Here is a 20853-nt window from a genome sequence, read left to right as displayed (position 1 = left end):
TAAAAATAGAAGCGCCCCCCCATCCCCCTGTGCCCATTAACATTGTTAAGAACATTACTGGGATGAAGTGTTCTTGTTTAAACAGGTTGCTGTAAGCATTTAAGCATTACAGTGCCACAGAGCAGGCTGCTGACAGCCTGAATGCTTGATGAAACTATCTATTTAAAAGATTTATATTGCACCTTTCCTATGCCAAAGCAAATGCTCAAAGTTGCTGACAATTCAGATTGAAATATACAATATATAAAAACCATAAAGAAAATCATAAGGGAACACAACCAATTGGAGGAGAGCAAGTATTTATAACCAAAAGATTGCTACAGAGGCACAGGGGCAGACAAACAGCTTCTTGTTTAGCATTAGAGCTAGTTTCATCAAGCGGTCAGGCAATCAGTAGCCTGCCCTGTGATACTATAAATTTAAATGTTTATAGCAACCTGTTTAAACAAGAAAACTTTGCCCCAGTAAGCTTCTTAGCTATGTTAATGGGTGTGGGCGGGGGGGGGGGGCATCTGAGGACAACTCAATCTGTGGATATGGGATCCATGGAAATGGAGGCCCATCTGTATTGTTAAGCCTAACTTGTTTTGTGCAGATATTCTTCTCTGGGACACTGATAAAGCAATGCAGCCTTCTGTATTATCCCCAAGGAATTTCTTGAAGTGATACAGGATACGTGAAGTAATCCAGAAAGCTACTTTGCATTATCAGTGCCCCTGGAAAATGGTATCCATTCAAACAGATGTTGGGTTTAATAATGAAGAACATTTGGAGCACACCTTTCTCTTCTGGTGTTTCTGTGCCAGCACCAAAAAGTAATGGAGGACTGCAGAGGGAGAGAGGGGATGAGGGTAACTTGTGAGGGGATGAGGGTAACTCATGCAGGGAAAGGATGACCACAGCTGCGATACAAGGACATCTGCAAGAGGGATCTGAAGGCCTTAGGAATGGACCTCAACAGGTGGGAAACCCTGGCCTCTGAGGGCCAGCTTGGAGGCAGGCTGTGCAGCATGGCCTCTTCCAGTTTGAGAAGACACTTGGCCAACAGACTGAGGCAAAGAAGGAAGGCCCATAGCCAGGGAGACAGACCAGGGACACACTATACTTGCTCCCAGTGTGGAAGGGATTATCACTCCCGAATCGGTCTTTTCAGCTACACTAGACGCTGTTCCAGAACCACCATTCAGAGTGCGATTACCATAATCTTTCGAGACTGAAGGTTGCCAACTACTACCAAAAAGTAAAACAAAAACAAAAAAAAAGGATTGAGGGAAGGCATTATTTCAGGTGAAGTTCCAGTGAAGCTGTCTGTGAGCTTTTGCAAGGATTCCTTCTGTTTTGTGACACAGGCAGCTAAAGAGGTTTTACCAGCCTTGCCTGCTTCCAGTCATCAAAGTGACCATGGACAAATGCTCACATCTGTCTCAGGTGTTTTTCAGTTTGGGGGATGGGAGGGAACTGTAGCACCTGCCTTGCATACAAAAGGTTCTTGATTCTCCAAGTAGGACTAGGAAAGATCCCAGTCTGAAACCCTTGAGATAGCAGCTGTCAGCCAGTGCAGACAATACTGACTTATCGACAGACCAACAGTCTGACTCCACAGAAGGGGGCCTCCTGGGTTCATCTCTCACCTGACCCACAGCTGCCCCAATACTCCCAGTGCCATCGACAATGCCCGTCACAGTTGCCAAAGCTTCGCTGCTTCCTTTCACCACTTCCTGACGTCCCAGGTCTGCGGAAATGGCAGAACTGATCATGTTGGACGGGCCTCCGATGAAAAAGCCTGAGGACCAGCAAAGAGGAATGCAGAAGAGAGTGACTGTACTGCAAAGGATGGGAACTATTTCCAAGGCAGGCCAAGATGTTCCTAGTCTGAATTTATCACAAGGTATGTGCCCTGCCGATTTTGGCTAAGGGTCAGTTCACTCATGCATACAAACACTTGGTAGCTAAACTTGTCAAGCAACTCAATTCAAATGCCTCAGAAGCAATATGAAAATTATGTGATCTATTGATGGCTCCTTCACACATGCAAGCCTCCCTCATTCAGTGGTGCAGCTAAGGCATCTGGCACCCAGGGGCAAAAAATATTTTAACACCCTCCCAATTTGAATAAACCCAAATTTAACACGCACTCTTCACATCTGGTTGCATTTGAGAGGTGGTCTGAGGCATGTGGGGCCGGCGTGTGGCCTCCCCACACCTCAGAAGGCCTCCTGGAGGCGTTAGACTGCTTTTTTCGCCCTGGGTCTGCCATTAGGGGTGCAGATTAGCATTCCCTCAAGCCTGGTACTTGGGGCAATGTACCCCCTTAGCTTCACCACTGCCCACATCACACATATGTGACCTAGCCTAAATGGAAGAGAAAGTGGAAGGGTGCAGATTTATATACAGAAAGGATGGCTTCCCAAGTTACTGCGTCCATGGGAAGATGGAAGGAGGACAATATACCACAACCCCTTATAAACTATGGCCAGTCCATAGCCTTGTAACACATCAGAAGCTTATCAGTTTGCACATCCATGCCAGTACCAATGAGATTTTGTGCTACTGGGATGAGGTCCTGTTAACTACCATACACACAACATCTCTAATTACATGATTATACACTTATTTAGATTTTAATTGTAAGCTGATTTGGGAATTAATTTTGGCTGACATGTGGAGTATAAATATACTATATAACATAACCTCATGCCATACCTGTAATTGCCATGATAACTGCATTGATAAGTTTGTTGTTTGGTGAACCTAGAAAGTTGAAAAAGGGAGATGCCCTGAGTTAGAGGAGAAAGGGGGGAAAATCAAGGTGAACTAAGAAGCTGATCTTTAAAATAGCTTTGCCAAGAGTCTTGTAACCACTTGCCATAATCTCTTCCCTGTCCTCAATCCATGGAGAAAATGGCCATTAATAAAGCCTAACCAAAGCAAAGGGGTCAATACACAGAAAAAGAATGGCATTTTATTTTTATTATTTTTTCACATTTTTACACCACCCTTCTTCGAAGGAGCTCAGGTTGGTACATACAGTTCCTTCCCTCCATTTGTCCTCACAACATCAACGTGAGGTAGGTTAGGCTGAGAGATAATGACTGGCCCACCATTACCCAAGAAGCTTCATGGCTGAGCGGAGATTTGAACCTGAATCTTCCAGGTCTAAGTCCAATTCCAGAACCACCGCACTATCCTGACATTAGATGGACCACTGGTCTGAGTCGTCTTATACTCTATCAGAACTCAAGTCAACCACCTCCCCATTCAGCACTAGCCTTTACACTCAAAGAAAGATCATTACACATTTTCACTGTCTCAACTGCAGATCAAGTGGGGCTTCATCACGTATTAAGCGGAACAAGTATATAATCAGGTCACGCCCCATTAAACCGTACCCCAAGTGGAAAAGTACTCACGACTATATCCAACGAGAGATACAATGGCCAACATGAGGCTAACAGCTAGCACTGGAGCTCTCTTCTGTAGCATGTCAGAGATTAATCCTTGGATGGTGCCACCTGCAGAAAAAAAGGTAATGCAGAATCTTTTGGTTAGGAATGCAAAACTGTTGTTTGACACTACAAGATCGTAGTGTCTCTCTCTCTCTCTCTCACACACACACACACACACACACACACACACACACAATAAATTAATATAAATGGAATACATTTTGAACTGTTCTATTGACACAGTACCCGTTTCTGTTTAATTTCAAATCAGGTCCCGTTCCCCCCCCCCCCCCCCCCACATCCAGCTCTGATTTTGTCACGACCTGAAAATCAAGGGAAGAAACATGGTTGCATTTTGTCTCACATACCTATAATCCCTCCGACATCATACCAAATCGAGAGCTTGTCTGCTTCTGCTTCTTTCCATCCAAAATTATTGCTGAGGTAGAACGGCAGCCAGAAGAAGAAGGAGTAGTTCACTAGTTTCAAGCAGGCATAGGCCAAGGAATACTGAAACAGACATATGACCAATTGAAAGTTGTTAGACTTGATGAAATACAAGCTGAGCCCAAATGGTTCAGCAAGTAGTATCAGACATGGAACAGGGAGAACATAACTACAACACTTGCTGGGTGATGAGGTCAGCTGCTGTCTCTCAGTCAAACATCTACTTCTCCGGACTGATGTGTGAACAAAATGGGAAGTGCTGAATAAGCTGCCACCCTCCTCCTACCATTAGCAAATTCCTGCAAGCCACAGAGATTGCAGGATGAGACATTACAGGATACTCATCAGATCCTTTTGGCATCTGCTAGTAGAAAACATATCCCAGTGTAATGGTTTCAAATCAGCACTGTGAGTCCTTACCAATACAACACCAGGTAGACAACAAGCTTGGAAAAATCCAATGGCTTCAGGCTGGGGGGTGCTACTGCTGCTGCTGCTGCTCAATTCAGATGCCTGAATGCTATAATTTTGGTCGTCATCATCGTCGTCGTCGTCGTCACCACCAATTAAAGGCTCACTGACTCCTTCTTCAGCAGCACTCTTGCCTTCTTCTCCGACTTCCAGGAGGCCTAGGGCACACGGAATGGTCAACCGACAACACGGGGCCCTCAAATCCCCTCTCCCAGCTCTCACACCTGCGGATCATTCTTCCTCCCTTCCAATTGGCTCCCTTGCTCTCCCATACCTCAGTCCTCATCCTTTGGTTAGAAACTCTTCTAGATGTTGTTCTGCAGAGTCGCCAGTTTCTAGCCCTGGTCTTCTAGCACTCTTGAAAGTATCCTGTCTGATGCTGACGTCGGCTCTGTCTGCTCTGAGTGTCTGGCCATTAGTTGGAAGACACAACAAATTAGTGCATTCCCTTTCTGGCTGTGACTGAACTTCTCCAACTGCAAGGCTTGCATCAAAGACTCCATCGTGCTTCAAACTAGGACACTTATCAGCGGCAGTTCCAGTGGAGGAACAGGGCAGAAGATGCCCTACTGTAATCATACTAAAACTGTCCGAGCTAGAAGGTCTCTAGTAACCCAGCTGCAACATCTCTACAAATGAGTTCCTCCTCTGCAACTGATAATCTTTGCAGATTCCTCTGTTCCTGGTAGGTAGGTATGTGTGTGTAGTTACCCCATATAGAGCTTATCATGGAGATTGCCAACACCCAATTTTGCCTTTGATAGCTACAGTGAATGAGGAGCCTTGGAGAACATAAAACTGCTTATGGGGGATCAGTCCCAGGGCCCATGTGTTCTAGCAATCTGTTCCCAATAATAGCCAAGACCGTACAAGAAGTTCACAAGCAAAGCAAGATGGAGACAGCCGTCCCTGATGCTTGCCTCCAGTGCCTGGTCATCAGAGGTCAGTTGTAGTCTTCTCTTCTCACAGTGCCATGAGAAGCAGTGCCTGCCAAAATGTGCCTGCCTTGTGGCTATTAAAGGCACAGGGACCCTTTTCAAGGTGACTTGTTGGCAAAATGAGATTACATCTTAAACTGACAGAGGACTTCCAAAATGCAGCTCCCATGTTAAGAGGAGGAGGAGGAGGAGGAGATCTCTCTACAAGCCGGTTCACACAATATGTTTTTCCCCTCAAAATGAGTAATCCAAACTTTCTTCATGCTCCTGCTCACACAGTTCACTCAATGAGTGAACAGAGTAATCACAGATATGGCTGGCAGTACTTTTCAGCTGAGCAGCCAGCTGTATCCATAATGCCTCAGTTCATACAATATGTGCATAGACATGCATGCGTGGGGATGGCTGGCTCCGCTTAAGAAGAGGAAAAAAAATATTTGTGAACTAAGCCTAACTAGAAGCTCTAAGTATAGAAAAGAGTCCCAGGGTAATCAAAGGCTCTTTTCTCAGTTTTCACTTCAGGCAGACAGAGCATTCACAAATTGTTCATGCAAACATTAATGAGGACGAGAATTCAAGCTAAAGGAATCCAATAATTCTTAGGGATGCATTTATGCACAGAGCCTAAATGCATCCCTGGGAATTATGTGATGTGATGCTGAGAAATAATTCTCATAAAATGTGGCATGGTCTGACTACAGGCTCTCTGGAAGGGATGCACATGATTATGGGAGCACATTTCTTTTCAGTCGCTATGATAACAAGAATTGCTTCTGGGAGACTGTATCCATGCTTAGCTCTCTGTTCAAATGCATCACTAGAGATCACTTGGAATATGTCACAGGAAGAAAAACTAAAATATCTGAAGCAGCCCTGTCTCTTACACCAGAGAAACATTCACTCACGTGGCTGCTGTTGAATTATGCAGCAAATTAGAAATGGGCTGAAATTAACCATAAACATACTCATAAATTTACTAGAGAGCCAGCAAGATGTTAGCAGACAGAATGTCAAACTAGAAGCGGGAAGACCCAGGTCCAAATCTTCTCTCAGTCATAAAGCCTGCTGGCTGAGCCTGGCCCAAGAGCCTACTCACAGCCTAACCAACTTCACAGGACTCCTGTGATTACAAAATGGAGGGGAACCTTGTATGCCACCCTGAGCTCCTTGGAAGAGGGGCAGGACAGAAATTTAACCTATTATTTGTAAGCCTCTCTTTCTCCAAGAACTTCAAGAACCACACAAAGTTCATTTTCTCCTTTCAAGAAATTTCAGTCAAGGGGCAGTGATGCAACCAAGGCCACCATGCAGGCTCCTTGGCCAAGGGGGATCTGAGGCAGGGTTTCTCCTCACTCTAGACAAATATTCCTGTGCTGGGTGGTAGGGGGACTCCGCAAGCCTGGGCAGGCAGCTTTGCCATGGAGCTTAGCAATCTGGAAGCTCGGTGGTGACATGATGATATCACCAAAAAGGTGCTGAGCTCTGCTCTAAACAGTGTGTTATGTTGGGTCTTTCTACAGTAGCCTGCCATGAATTCCACAGCAAAAAGTGATGCCTACTATGAAGGAGGAGACCAGAAGCTGAGGGCAATGCTGGAAAACCGATGAGCAGAGAAGTTGAAGAGAAGCTGTACTCCTCACCTTCTACTCACCTAATTCTTTAGGAGAAATCACAAGGCCAAAGAAGACGATGACTCCTCCCGCAAACTGTACTGATGCTGTTACCAGGAAGGCAAACTGGAGGGGAGGAAGCAGAAGCATATCTCTTTGGAGCAGGTCTACTACTTCATACCTTCAATTAAGCAAGCAGTATCTCCTTTTCAAGCATTTTGGGCATACATACGCACTCTGAAATTAAGAAAACATAATCTACAAATTCTTTTAGTCATGGGGGTGATAGAGAAAGAGAGAGAGCACACAAGAGCAACAACAATTAAATACACATAACCTGCATTTCCATTATGTGATTCCTTAACCCGGTTTTCCTTGGCAAATGTGGGCTTTCCATGTTACAGAACAAGCCTCACCTCAGCCCACAGAGGAAGGAAGTCAGCAGCTCACTCCACCCACCTCATAGCCATACTGCAAAACCGAGGAGGCAAGGAAGGCTCCCAGGATGTTGCCTACCGACGCGCAGGCACTCCAGAGTCCAAACACAAAGCCCCTCCTGAGACAACAAAAGATAAGAGCAAGTGCTGAGAAGGAAGGTCAGGGAAGACTTCACTGACATCAGGTACAAAATTCTCACACCTCAACCAAAATTGCAAACATAGAGTGGAGAAGGTGGATAGTGAGAACTTTTTCCTGTTGGGGACATGCAGTGAATGGCAGCACAGACAAAAGAAATGACTTCTGTTCACAGTGCAGAATTAACTTTAGGAATTCTCTGTCACAAGCTGGGGCGGTGGCCACTGGCTTAGATGATGCTAATGGGAATCAGACAGATTCAGGGGGGAATTACTGCTGCAAAACTATAAGTGAACACATCCCCTTCCACATTTGGCTCTTTGGCGTTATCTGCAAAAGAGCGAGAATGCAAGCACCAGAGAGTAAACAAACAGAGAAACCGTGAGGTGAGCCTCAAGCTGCTACCCTGCTCCCATAATGACTTCTTTGTACAATATGTTGAGGGTGTTTCAGTTTTTAAAACCTTCATGGGCATACTGCCTTCTGGCCGTAGTTAGCAAGCAGCTTCCTCAAAAGCTTACTATTTCCAAGCATAGTCTTATACTGTACAGGGAAAAATAATCATTCTGTGGTGACTGACTGTACCAGAAATAAGGAAACGAAGGGGTGACTCATAAGAGTGGGAGAGGGGAGGTGCAAGGCACGCTGAAAAAAGTTAAAGCTTGACAGAAGCTTTTAAAAGGGTATTTATTAGATTACATTTCCACCCCTCCCTTCTTCAAAGGAGCTCAAGGTGGTTGGCATGGTTCTGCCTCTTCAACCTCTGCATTTTATTCTCTTACCAACCCTGTGAGGTAGGTTAGCCTAAGAGATATAGTGACTTGACTGGCCCAAGGTCAACCACAGCCCAATCCTGTGCCAGCAGGACCAGCACGCTTGTTGCCACAAATGTGCTGTTAAGCAAATTGCGGCAGTGCAGAGGCTTGTCCCACCAGCAGAAAGGCTTGCACTGGCCTCCCAATGCCAGTCAGGTCAGTACCCAACAGAGCAGGTAGATGCTCTGCTGGGTGGCGAAGGGGTGAAATGGGGCGGATCAGACCTAGGGAGGAGGCCTCCGCCATATCCTATCCCTCTTTCCAAGACTGAAAGCCTGACATGGGATGGTCCAGATTTGTGCTGGCTATAGAACTAGAGTGGATCCGAGTAGCCACAAAGAGGCTGTTGGGGCTTTATCTGGGGAAACCTCCAGCAGCCATAATTTCCACGCTGGACATGGTGGAGGCTGCACTGGCCCCGCTGCACCACAGTGCGGGAATTTGGTTAGGATTGGGCTTCCAATGAGCTCTATGGTTGAGTAGGGATTTCAATCAAAGTTGCCCCAGGCCTAGTCAATCCCTCTAAGTGCACTACACTGGTTTTCCAGCAACTATTCAGAGTTGGTGTGCTTTACAATTTGGAATGTCTCAGAGAGGAGAAATAGGACAATAGTAAATAAAGGGGAGCAGGGCAAGAGAAAGAACATACCCAGCTTTGCCAAACCAGTTTCCCATGACGGCCACAACACAGGGCCAGCCAGTGGACTGCAGCAGGCCATTCACAATCCATAGGCAGCAGTAGAACCACTTGTTGTAGAAGTGCAGCCATTCGGTGACTGTGCCAAAGACAAACACCTGAAAGGGGAGCAGGAGCCATCAGAATGGCAGCATTCAAAGCAGCCTTGAACAGAAACCCACAGATGTTACTGATCCACAACAATCTGGAGCTGGCTTGCACACCCCCTACATATCTATGAGTCTCCTTTCTGGCATAAGAGAAAAGCAGAATTATAATTTATGTTAAAAAATGTCCTTCTCTAATCACCTGGATGATCTCTTTTTCCAAGTGCTCAGTGACCTGCTACCTCAATTTTCTTCAGTTACCCTAATAAATCTCCAACAAATCAATTTCAACATACAGAAGTGTGCAAACAGTTGAAGGGGAAGATCCAGGTGCACCACATTAAATAAGAAGAGCCAAAGAGGTCTCACTCTAGAGCAGGGCGATGGTGAATTTACAAATATCTGCTTGAACAATAAGCATGCTGGATTTGAGTTCATCTGCTGTTTTGTTTTCAATTGGTCACTTTTAACAAGCGAAAATATAACAGTATCTGATTGCATGCAACCTTGACAATATCTGAGAAAAACTAAAGATTTCTGTTGGCCAGAAGATACAAATTGTGACTCACAAGCTTCCAGACTCTGGTGTGAGCTGTGTACTCTTGCTAGAACAGCACAAACTCAAGGTTTTTCTTTCAAAATGTGACATCCTAATCCTCATTACTTCAGCAATAACGTGCTAATTGTTCTTCTCCAAGTAAAAATAAAGTAATTTTAGGACTCCAAATCTCTTCCCCACCTTAAACAGAACCAAGATTTTTCAGCTTACCACTAAAGCAGAGGAGCACATGCCAAATGTCAGGACCCAGCGCATATTCAGGCGATCCCCAACAATACCACTTATAAAAAGACCCTGTAATCAGAGGAGAATTTTACATCCATAAAAGTTGATGCTACAAAACAAATATGCCATATTCAGCTGCCACAAGTCTCTTGGCTGTTGTGATTCTATTAGGGATATTCAATGCTGACACAAAGCCAGCCACAAAATTCACGGAAGGTACGTTTTGTCTCAAATGCTGCTTCTGTCCTTGTTCAACAATAAAGCTTATAGGGTTACCTTGGGCCAGTCTCTATTTCTTAGTCTAACCTACCCCACACGGTTGCTGCGCTGTGAAAAAAAAGCACAGGGGGAACTACGTATGCTGTTTAATGTTCCCTGGAAGAAAGGCAGGGTAATACATTACAACAATACAACCTCAACAAAGTCACATACATCATAAGCTTTTGCTCCTTGCTCTGAAGAGCTTGCATTCCCTTGTCCCTCCCATCCCTTCATTTCCTTCCCCGATTCAGCTGGCATCCCTTTTCCTCACCAAGCTGATCTTCCTCTGTCTCCTGTTTTTGTCCTTTTATGCTCTCTATTCTAGTCCTGCAACATGTGCTCTCATCTTACAAGCAACACCCCCAGTCCCTACACTTACACAGCAACTGAAGGCCCAGCTTTTCTCTGGGGTGCCTGATCACTGCATCCTCCTTTCCCCTGCCTGTTTTGTTGCAACCCCCTTCCCTAATCTCTGTCTCTATGGGTTGTATCCAAAGAAAGTTAGTCACAAGTGACAAGAAAGTAATGAGACTGAACTCATCTGTCTCATGGGTTTCAATGAGCTGCTAAGTCATGACTCAGTTTCCTTGGATACAACCCTTTATGAAAGCCTTAGTGTAGGAGGGGGAAAGGTGTTGAAGAGACTTGTAAATAATATTGTTTGATACTTTCATGTCTAACCTCGACAGATTTGTCAGATTCAAAACCAGAAAAAGTCGTATGGATCTAGAGAAGGCACTGAAAAGGCTATCAGATTCAAAGTTCTAAACAGCTTGGGATCAGGATATACTTAAGACCTGTTTCTTTTCTGATGGTCCTGCTCATCCACGGAGGCCACTGGGAGAGGACTTCTGCATGTTCCATCATCAGGGGACATTTGTTCCCTTGCCCCGGGTAAGCCCCAGAAATCGCAATGGGGCAACTTGGAGCAAGTACACTCTGCCAGCACAGAAGGGGGATAGAATTGTGCCATTTATTCGTTTGCTTTGGAGGACTTTGGCCTGACCTCTTTTTAACTTTCTTTATGTTTCATTGTTATATGGATTGGCTTGTTGCTGATGTAAATCATTTGATGCACTCCATTTGGAATGGAAAGGTGGGACAAAAATTTCATAACAAACGTTTAAAGTGCATTCACCCATATGTTTCCTGCCATCATCATTTCATGGAGAATAGCCTAAAAACATTTGCACACCCTCAGCATGAGGGGTTTTGATCTTCTCTTTCATGTTTTTAAATTTGCACAAGAAAGGTTTCGCTCACCACAGCATAGGAGAAAAGGAAGATGGTGTCCAGTGTCCCAAGGAAGAGTGTGGCTTCTTGGGCATCAGGAAATAAATCACTACTATTCCAGAGCTGCAGAAACAAACAGGAGTCTCAGATTAGGATAACCTAGCTTCACACTAACATAAAAATAGACAGGGTCCGCCAGTGACACTTACAGTGCAATCACATAATTGTTTTCTTTTCTTACTCTGAAATAAGTCCCACTGTATTCAATGAGCTAACTCCAAGGTGGGTGTGCAAAAGACTGCAGCCCTAACATCTTCAAAATTTGACTTTAGCCCTCATTGGGAGTCAGCTGCACATGAAAATACAGCTAGCCATGGCTATCAAGGGTTTTTTAAAAAGTTATTCTGTTTCTAGACTTTGTCATCTGTGATTGGTTTTTTTAAATACTGTAAATTTTTTTTGTGATTGGTTTTTTAAATACAATATTTTTCTTAAACCATGAAGTGATGTCAGTACCAACATCTGCCACTAGAGGTCAGTCCATTTTGCTGCTTTCATTTTAGCTGTTTTTGGCACTTGCCCATGCAAATGACTTTTAAAATTATTTTTCCAGTTACAGCAGTAGATAACCTGCAAGTTCTTCCTTTCCTTAAAAACTATCCTCTACTTTCTTGGAAGAGTTTCTTACATAAAGACATTATGTCTGCTTTTAGCACAGTGACTCTAGGAATAATCCTAGAAGGCACTAAGACAGAGAAGGAGGAGATAAGGCAATATCCTTTCCCCTAGTTTTACATCAGCTCAACTGCACTCAACACACATCAACATCTCCCAAAGTAAATATCTAACAGAGTCAAGGTTATTTCTTTACACCTACCTATGTCATTGTATTGCCTAGCTGTAGTGTTGGACAGAGCTGAAGAAATGTTTTACCATCTGTTTTGGCTCCATCCTTCTTGTAGAGTACCAAAACCCATCTTTCAGATAAACAAATTGAGAACATGAATTGCACCTCCCACCTGGGCTGCAATAGCTTATGAAGCCCCAGATAAATACAGGACTGTATCTTCTCCCTGGGCAGAGAAGTATCCCTTCCCATCAGCTTACACATGCTGCAAAATCCCAAGATATACTGTAACTTTATTTGGCTGATATCACATCAGTCTGCAAAAAGAGGGATCACAGCTACCAATTCTCCCCCATGAAAGCAATTCCTTAAATGTAAAAAGAAAACTCACGTCAGGGTTCTACATGAAGTTTTTTTCCTGACATACTAGTTTCCTGTCATCAGTGGGCTCCACTGGACAGGAAGCATTCAAAGTTGTGATCCTCTAACCTGCAGTTCGCTGTGGTACAGTATGGAGACAGCTGTATCCTGCGATTGTGCTACACCTGCAGATTACCAGATCATCTCTTACACTGTGACAGACAACTAATAATATACCAATAGTGACCAGGGTGCAGAGTACAGCAAATGTTACACTGGCAGGACCTAAAAACAGTCTCATTCTGTGGACTTTTAAAAGATCTGGTTCTTCTTACTGGTACTTTTATGCTACTGCTCAGCCATGGCTTTCAATGGGTTTTTTAAGGGCCCAATTCTATGGGTCTTACTGCCGGCTCTGGGTGTCGTGAACATGCCATAAAGCATGTTCATGGCACCTGGGGAGCCAGGACAACAATGGTGTGGAGCAGCCAGTGGCAAGTATTACTGCTGACCAATGGAGTGGCTTTTTGTGGCGGGGGAGGGCAGGATTGGGCCTGGAACGGGGGGGGGGGCAGAGATGTGCTCCCTCCCTGGCCAGAAAGCCCTATACGAGCTTCCTCAGTTCTGCAGCTGCTCAATAGCGGGCACACTTCCAAGAAGATCCATTGCCACTGAGGTGTTCTACTCAGAGTAAGGGAGCAAATGTTCCCTACCCAAAGGACACTTGAGGGGCTGGCTCTGTGCTACTGTTCCTCTGTGCACCTGGGCAGATAGGAATGGGCTGTAAGTTATTCCATTTCTAGACTTTGTCATCACTGTGATTGGTTTTTTAAATACTATTAGAATGTATTTAACTATAGATAAGCAGGATATAAATTATAAAAAGAACTATTTAATAAGTCTACGAACACGTTAGTGCCCCCAGTACACCACCCCATCAGTATTAAGTACTATTGAAGAAGATTTTAGCTATGTTTGACAGCAGTTACAAAGCCGTTGCAGGGTCGCAGGTAGTTTCTATTACAAATGCCAAAACATTTTGACTTGTTTTTATGATGCATTTTAGAGTTTGCCTTTTAAATTGTTTGCATTATTCCTTTTCCATGGTTAAGAACATAAGAACATAAGAACAGCCCCACTGGATCAGGCCATAGGCCCATCTAGTCCAGCTTCCTGTATCTCACAGTGACCCACCAAATGCCCCAGGGAGCACACCAGATAACAAGAGACCTCATCCTGGTGCCCTCCCTTGCATCTGGCATTCTGACATAACCCATTTCTAAAATCAGGAGGTTGCGCATACACATCATGGCTTGTACCCCGTAATGGATTTTTCCTCCAGAAACTTGTCCAATCCCCTTTTAAAGGCATCTAGGCTAGACGCCAGCACCACATGCTGTGGCAAGGAGTTCCACAGACCGACCACACGCTGAGTAAAGAAATATTTTCTTTTGTCTGTCCTAACCCGCCCAACACTCAATTTTAGTGGATGTCCCCTGGTTCTGGTATTATGTGAGAGTGTAAAGAGCAACTCCCTATCCACTTTGTCCATCCCCTGCATAATTTTATATGTCTCAATCATGTCCCCCCTCAGGCGTCTCTTTTCTAGGCTGAAGAGGCCCAAACGCCATAGCCTTTCCTCATAAGGAAGGTGCCCCAGCCCAGTAATCATCTTAGTCGCTCTCTTTTGCACCTTTTCCATTTCCACTATGTCTTTTTTGAGATGCGGCGACCAGAACTGGACACAATACTCCAGGTGTGGCCTTACCATAGATTTGTACAACGGCATTATAATACTAGCCGTTTTGTTCTCAATACCCTTCCTAATGATCCCAAGCATAGAATTGGCCTTCTTCACTGCTGCCACACATTGGGTCGACACTTTCATCGACCTGTCCACCACCACCCCAAGATCTCTCTCCTGATCTGTCACAGACAGCTCAGAACCCATCAGCCTATATCTAAAGTTTTGATATAGTTAGCTGCCTTGGATGACACTTTTAGAGGTGAAAAGCAGGTCTGTCACAATTTAAATAAATAAAGGCACAGATCGGACAACTGCTCTAGCTAGTATTTCCAACACATTTCAGTATGAACCCTGGTCCAGAAAGTATTCAATTCTTTTAGATAAGCCAGTTCAATAAGACTATGCTGCAGTCATCTCCAAGAGCTCTGGATAACAATTCAAATTGAAATACATGGAGAATCCTAGCAGCTGTCCTGTCTATTGAATTGTGGTGCATTTATCAATGCCCTTGATCCACTTCATTTGTCGGTAGCTACTATTATTACTGCTACTAATATCAATGATCAGGAAGGTCCTGGACAGACAGGGCCTAATGGCTGCTTCACACCTGAGAATTACATCCAGCAGGTGGCTCAAGACTGCTCGACTTGCTTGAGAAAAGGAAGGCAAAATCACAGCTTCAATAAACCTGACGCCCTCACCTCATATGGCTGAAGACTGAAGGTTGTGTCATTAAGGCTGAAGGGGGTCCACTGGCTGGATATGCTAACTTTGACATTGCTGAAGGTCTTCCTGGAGGCATGGAGCAGGGAATAGCTGGGAATAAAAACAGAGAAAGAGGACAGTCATTTCCTCAGAGTGGTCAGAATATTGCCCCACTTTGCTGAAAGAGGTAGCATTTCTGGCATGAGCAATTTCTGTTAGAACAGGAATGAACCAATGAAAACCTGGAAGTCTCAGGAAGACTAAATGTGATGATAGAATCTTGCCTCTTTCTGTAGCCTGTAGAGAAAGAGAAAGCAAATTTCCGACAGGAAAAAAAAGCACTCCCACATCATTACTAAATGTACCAGCCTGGGTGAGAAAAGAGGTTTGTTATGATGTTTATAGTGCCAGGGGTTTGCTAAAGTTTGGTGCTGGCCCCCCCCCCCACGCCCTGACCCCCGACTTACCCTGCAGCAGGCACCCAATGCCCAGGGCGGGGAGGCTTCCCTGCCCTTGAGGGGGGCAAAGAAGGTTGGCTCACCCCAACCAGACAGGGAAGGCTGGCGAGGCAAGCAGGTAACACTGAAGGAAACAAACCAGGAATAGGAAAAGCTTTTTCTGCCCCACCTGGAGGAAGGGGAAGGGCCATAGGGGGCAGGCTTGCTCCATAAAACAGAGAAGCCAGGGATGAGAAGCAGTCAGTGCAAAGCAGGGAGCTGTGAGGTGAACGGCTCCTGCTCCTAAGCCAGGTTTGGCAGCTCTGCTAGGGAGGAGGACAAGGGTGCTGGAACCCCCTCCCGCCAATCTGAGGCCTCCCTGGTGGGGGGGAACAAGCCTGCTCCAGGCCCCTCCAGGGGTGGGACCCTACATTTGGGATGTAGTATTTACAGAGAAACTAATCAAATATTGTGGGGTTTAAGTACGTAAACTGATCAAATATTGCGGGGGTTAAGTACTTTTATGAGAGATTGGTTTTAGTTTGTAACCCCTGCAGATAATTCAGATTGATATAGTGCTAAGGCATCCCAATTAATGTTATTAGGCTACTTTTTCAATGGCCCTCTATATAAATATGTCCGTAGTTGCTCATTATTGGATGTATCCGTTTGGTAAATAATGACTCTGGAGTTTTAGGTTAATTTTCTCTCTCCTTTTAAAATTGTTCTTATACTGTGTAGGGCAGCCTTTTATCATATTTCAAACTGTCTGACATTTTATTATGTTACTTGCTAAAATTGCAAAGGAAGTATGGACTACGGGGAACACTCTCAATCAATATTAAAGGTCACAGTCAGAACATAGGAGTGAAGTCAGTCTTTTAGGAATGCCAGAAACAGAAAGCTCACTATTATTATCCTATTTGGACCATTTCAGACATTACTGAAATGGAGGTCTGGTCTAGAGGGTAGAGCCTCCATTTGCCTGAAGATTAACATCCACAAGGTCGGCAGTTCGAGGCCACCGGCACCGTGCGACCTTGAAGCAGCTGGCAAGCTGCAGCTGAGCTGTTCCATCTGCTCGGAGCGTGGGAGGATGGAGGCCAGAATGTTAAACCAGATCGGAGCGTAACATCTTGAATGTGGTGGTTGTTGAAAGAGAGAACCTTCTTTCAATTTGTAAAAATCCCTGCGTGGATTTAATAAGCCTGCCTGTGTAAACCGCCTTGAATAAAGTCTTGAATAAAGACCAAGAAAGGCGGTATATAAATACTGTATATTATATTATATTATTACTGTTTTACCACTCACAGACCTATTTCCAGTAGGAAAACACATTGGTCAAACTCAACAGAAGTGCCCCTAGATGCCTCTGTAGGGCCCAGCACGAGGAGAGGGGTCGTCCCTGGCTACACTTGGCCTAGGTGTTTAGGGAGTCCTGACTGAGCACAGCCAAAGAACTGAACCCATGTTTTCCTCTCCTGTTCCAGAGCAGGTCACTGACTGCACTTGGTGAAGGTGAGCACAACTGTGGTTTGGAGATAAAGGCCAGTCAACGGTTCTGAAATGCTGTCAGTCTGATTCAGGATAAGGCAGCTTCATGTGTTCCAAGGTCATACATTCATATACTTACCACAAGTACACAGACTGGACCGCCACTGACTGCTAACTGTAATGTGAAGCAGGCTTCAGGGCAGGCTGACCCAACAGCTTCCTGCGCAGCCAAGATTTCAGGACATGATACCACAAAAGGAAGAAGAAGCATGTTGAAATGCTTCATAGTCTGTTGCAACTTCGAGTTGAATGTCATCATTGGTGCTGAGGAGCTTACAAAGCATATTTGCTCTGAATTAGTACATCCAAGACCCCTCAAAATCAAACAGCAGGTAGGTCTCATCATCCAGAAAGAGCTTCTCACTATCATCTTACGTTTTACATCCAGTCTGCTCAAGCAAGTTAAGCAAGACACACATACACCCCTTTGGCTCTCATGCAGATTCAGTCACAACAGCCTACCTGAAGAAAGTGAGCAGGAACACAGCAACATGATGATGTGTGAACTGTGACAGGAAGGTCCTGTTGGCAGGCAACCGCCTCAAAGCTCTGGGCATAGCTGTCCTCCCGGCCTCCCCAGCTTTCCCCAACCCCTTTGCCCTTGAAGGCTGGAATATTGATTAGGTCATTTCTCTTCTCCCTTAAAAAAGAAAAAAAAAGAGGAAGAAAAGGAAAAATAAATCCAAAGCCAAACTTGGAAACAGAATCACCCAAAAGTAAGAGGTGGAAATTCTAAGCTTGATTTCTAGGAAACAAATCCCATTGTTGTTGTTTTTGTCTGTTCTTATTCTCTTGACACTCAGTTTTAGTTGGTCTCCTGGTTGGGGTGTTGTTTTGTGTGTTTAAGCCATACAGATGCAAGTGAAGCACCACACACTATTTGTATCCTTTTAGAGACACACCATACTTCTGCACTGGCCATACTCTCTTTATAAGCCAGTGTGGGGTAGCAGATAAGAGTTTTAACTAAGGATGGGAAGAACCAGGCTCAAAACCTCATCAAATTCACTGGATAAACTTGGGCCAATCGCAGGGTTACTGTAATGCTAAAACAGGACAGGACCACATAGGGCACTCTGAGCCTCTTGGAGGAAGAGTGGGATATAAATGCATAAACCAGTAATTTACATACAGGAATATATGCACTACTTTTGCCTCCTAAGCAGGATACTGACAAGTGACTTCATGAAGGGAACAGGTTGTCTTCTGCTCTGACTTGAAAGTACCAAGTCACTGGTTGCCAATGTTAAGTAAAAATGACCTGCAATCTGCCACAAACTCACTCAAAACCCAGGGCACATCTATTGATCAAACCCAGTGGTCTGCTGTGTTTCCTCTGTATCTATGGCTACTGATAACACCCATGACGAACTCCTGTGCTATGTAGACCAGGCTCTGATTACTGAAAACTCCAAAGGCTCCCTGGGAGACAGATAGAGAAAGCTAGAAGAGGGGTTTGTAGGCAAACAGGTCACCTTCCTTCTGTTATTTATTTATGCTTATCTTATCTCTCCATCCCAGACTAATTTTCTGCTAGGAATTGGTAGGGGGAGGAGGAACAAGGAAAATTGGCTGTTATAAAGAGAGATAAGGAAAGATTGTGGTGCTGGTTTGATGTTTCCATCTGTTGTTTCTGATCAACATTTGGTATTATTGATATTTTGTCTGCAGGTTGTATTTTCAGTTATCTTACCATTGTTTTTAAACTCTGATGTTAGCCACCCTGGGTCACCTCCCAAGAGAAAGCTGCCACTGCCAGTTTTAAATAAAAACTGGTTGCTCCACTGCATCCAAATTTGGGAAACTGTGGTTTATGGTTGATTCAAACAAATGAAAATAAAACTGATTTTAGATCCTGGTTTCTTAACTAACCACAGCTGGAAAAAGGCCTGCTCTCAAGTTCAGATGCAAGCAGAAACTGCTGCTTATTCACAACAGAAACTAGAAGATCTCAATCTCTTCTCCTTGTGCACAAAGGAGGAGAGGGGCACAGGGAGGACATGACATAGCAAGTCATTCTTATATTCTTCTGTTCTGTCCCCACTGGCTTTTCCTGCATATCAATAAGAAAACCTCCAGAATCCAGAATTGTTAAAAGAATATACATAGTAGCCTGTTAAAAGTACAGACCTGTAATATTTCCCCAGATGCAGTCATATACCATGGTAGCATCCAGTATAATATATTAAAAATAAAACCAGGGACCCACATGATAATATCAGGGCCCCAACCTACGGTCTGAGAAACACTGCTCTAGACAGTGTTTATTACTATTATTGAGGAACAGTACCAAGCACCTGGGCAGGGAGAGTCCAGCCTATCTCAGAGCCTGGTCCTATGCCTGTCTACTCAGAAGTAAGTCCCATTATAGTCAATGGGGCTCACTCCCAGATAAGTGTGGCTAGCACTGCAGCCTCACCCCCTTCAGCTACGCCCACACTTACCCCCTGTGGAAAGCACTCTGCAGTTGCAATCTCATGCCCGGACCATGCCAGAGGCTTCTTTGGGAACAGGCCCAGAGTGGCCAACGTTTTAGCCGCCCTGCCCACACACGCCTGTGCCAGCCAGGCAAGACCCAGAGGAGCTGAGCACAGGATTGGAGAGAAAGACTGGACTCCTCCTACAGGGGTGGCTGCTACGTGGCAGGCTGAAGGGGAAAGCAGAGGCTCAGGTAGCACCTGCAGCACAAGCCCTTCCACTCAGGGGGGCTGCTGGTGCCAAGGTCCCCCCTGGCTGAGGGTCTGCTGAGGGGGACAGGAGGAGAGTGGAAGCAGGAGGGCCATCGAGGCCTCAGGCGCCCACACCCCAGCAGCCTCCACAGGCCCAGAGAGGGGAGGTGAGACCCCCTTCTGCCCAGCCAGCCACCTCCCCACGTGTGCACAGCTGGTCCCTGTTGCGCAAACGCAAGGATGGGCAGGAATGGCTTCAGCACAGAAGCAGCTGTGGCTCCCCTGCCTCCCAGTACCCCAAAGCCTCACTCGAGGGGGGAGGGGGGCCGGGCCAGCCCCCCACCCGCCCTAAAACAGCCCCCTCACAGGCTGCCCCCTCCTCTGAGAGAGCCACGCAGCGCCTCCACGTAAACACCACTCACCTGCCCGCATTTCCAAGGCAACTTGGAAGGAAGACACGTGATCCCGCGTCTTTCCAGCCGCGGCAGCACCCGCAGCCTCTTTCTCGCGGGGCACGCCGGGAGTTGTAGGCTGCAGGCGGCGTACCCAGCAGTGCCTCCTTTCTGGGGAGCTCGAAAGCTCTGACTTGCTGGGTCCTAATGAGAGTCTTAGCCACCACCACAGGGGGGCTGTCTCGTCTCCCGCGTCCTTTCTTGGGACTCAGCCCAACACTATGCATGTCTTCTCAGAAGCAAGCTCCATTGAGTTCAATGGGGCTTACTCCCAGGAAAGTGTGGAGGGGACTGCAGCCTGCCTCTCAGTTGAAGTTAATGGGGCTTGTCTCTGAGCAGAGGCGTAACTAGAAGTCCCGCCACACAGGACAGTAATGTCACACGACATTGTGATGTCACTCCCAGGTTATTCTGGGTGTGATGTCACTGTGTGATGTCAAAATTTCACATGACAGTGTGATGTCCCTTCTGGGTTCTCCTGGGTGTGATGTCACCCTGTGATGTCATAATGTAATACTGTATGATATCGTGTTGCCCCTTCCGGGATCTCCTGGGTGTGATATCAAATGTAACATGACATTGTGTTGCCCCTTCTGGGATCTCCTGGGTGTGATGTCAAATGTAACATGACATTGTGTTGCCCCTTCCAGGTTCTCCTGGGTGTGATGTCACTGTGTGATATAATGTCACATAACATTGTGATGCCCCTTCCAAGTTC

The 20853-nt window shown here is 45.4% G+C and overlaps 1 protein-coding gene across 1 annotated transcript in view; it reads right to left on the bottom strand.

Moving 5' to 3' along the window:
• SLC37A3 (solute carrier family 37 member 3) overlaps nt 1-20191 on the bottom strand; it is a 28440-nt gene extending 8249 nt beyond the window's left edge. Inside the window, exons 1-13 of the mRNA XM_066634246.1 lie at nt 20106-20191; nt 17477-17654; nt 15020-15134; nt 11395-11487; nt 9856-9939; nt 8953-9098; nt 7372-7468; nt 6954-7038; nt 4314-4522; nt 3815-3956; nt 3411-3512; nt 2704-2751; nt 1632-1783 (exon numbers count right to left, since the gene is read on the bottom strand). Coding sequence (XP_066490343.1) covers nt 1632-1783; nt 2704-2751; nt 3411-3512; nt 3815-3956; nt 4314-4522; nt 6954-7038; nt 7372-7468; nt 8953-9098; nt 9856-9939; nt 11395-11487; nt 15020-15134; nt 17477-17571 — 1368 coding nt within the window. The 5' untranslated portion in view covers nt 17572-17654; nt 20106-20191. The remainder of the gene's footprint in view (nt 1-1631; nt 1784-2703; nt 2752-3410; nt 3513-3814; nt 3957-4313; nt 4523-6953; nt 7039-7371; nt 7469-8952; nt 9099-9855; nt 9940-11394; nt 11488-15019; nt 15135-17476; nt 17655-20105) is intronic.
• Nucleotides 20192-20853: the final 662 nt, after the last annotated feature.

The sequence above is a fragment of the Tiliqua scincoides genome, chromosome 7 (assembly GCF_035046505.1).
Source record: "Tiliqua scincoides isolate rTilSci1 chromosome 7, rTilSci1.hap2, whole genome shotgun sequence".
Taxonomy (NCBI): domain Eukaryota; kingdom Metazoa; phylum Chordata; class Lepidosauria; order Squamata; family Scincidae; genus Tiliqua; species Tiliqua scincoides.
Note: the sequence above shows the minus strand (reverse complement) of the source record. Positions and strands in the feature narration are given on the sequence as shown.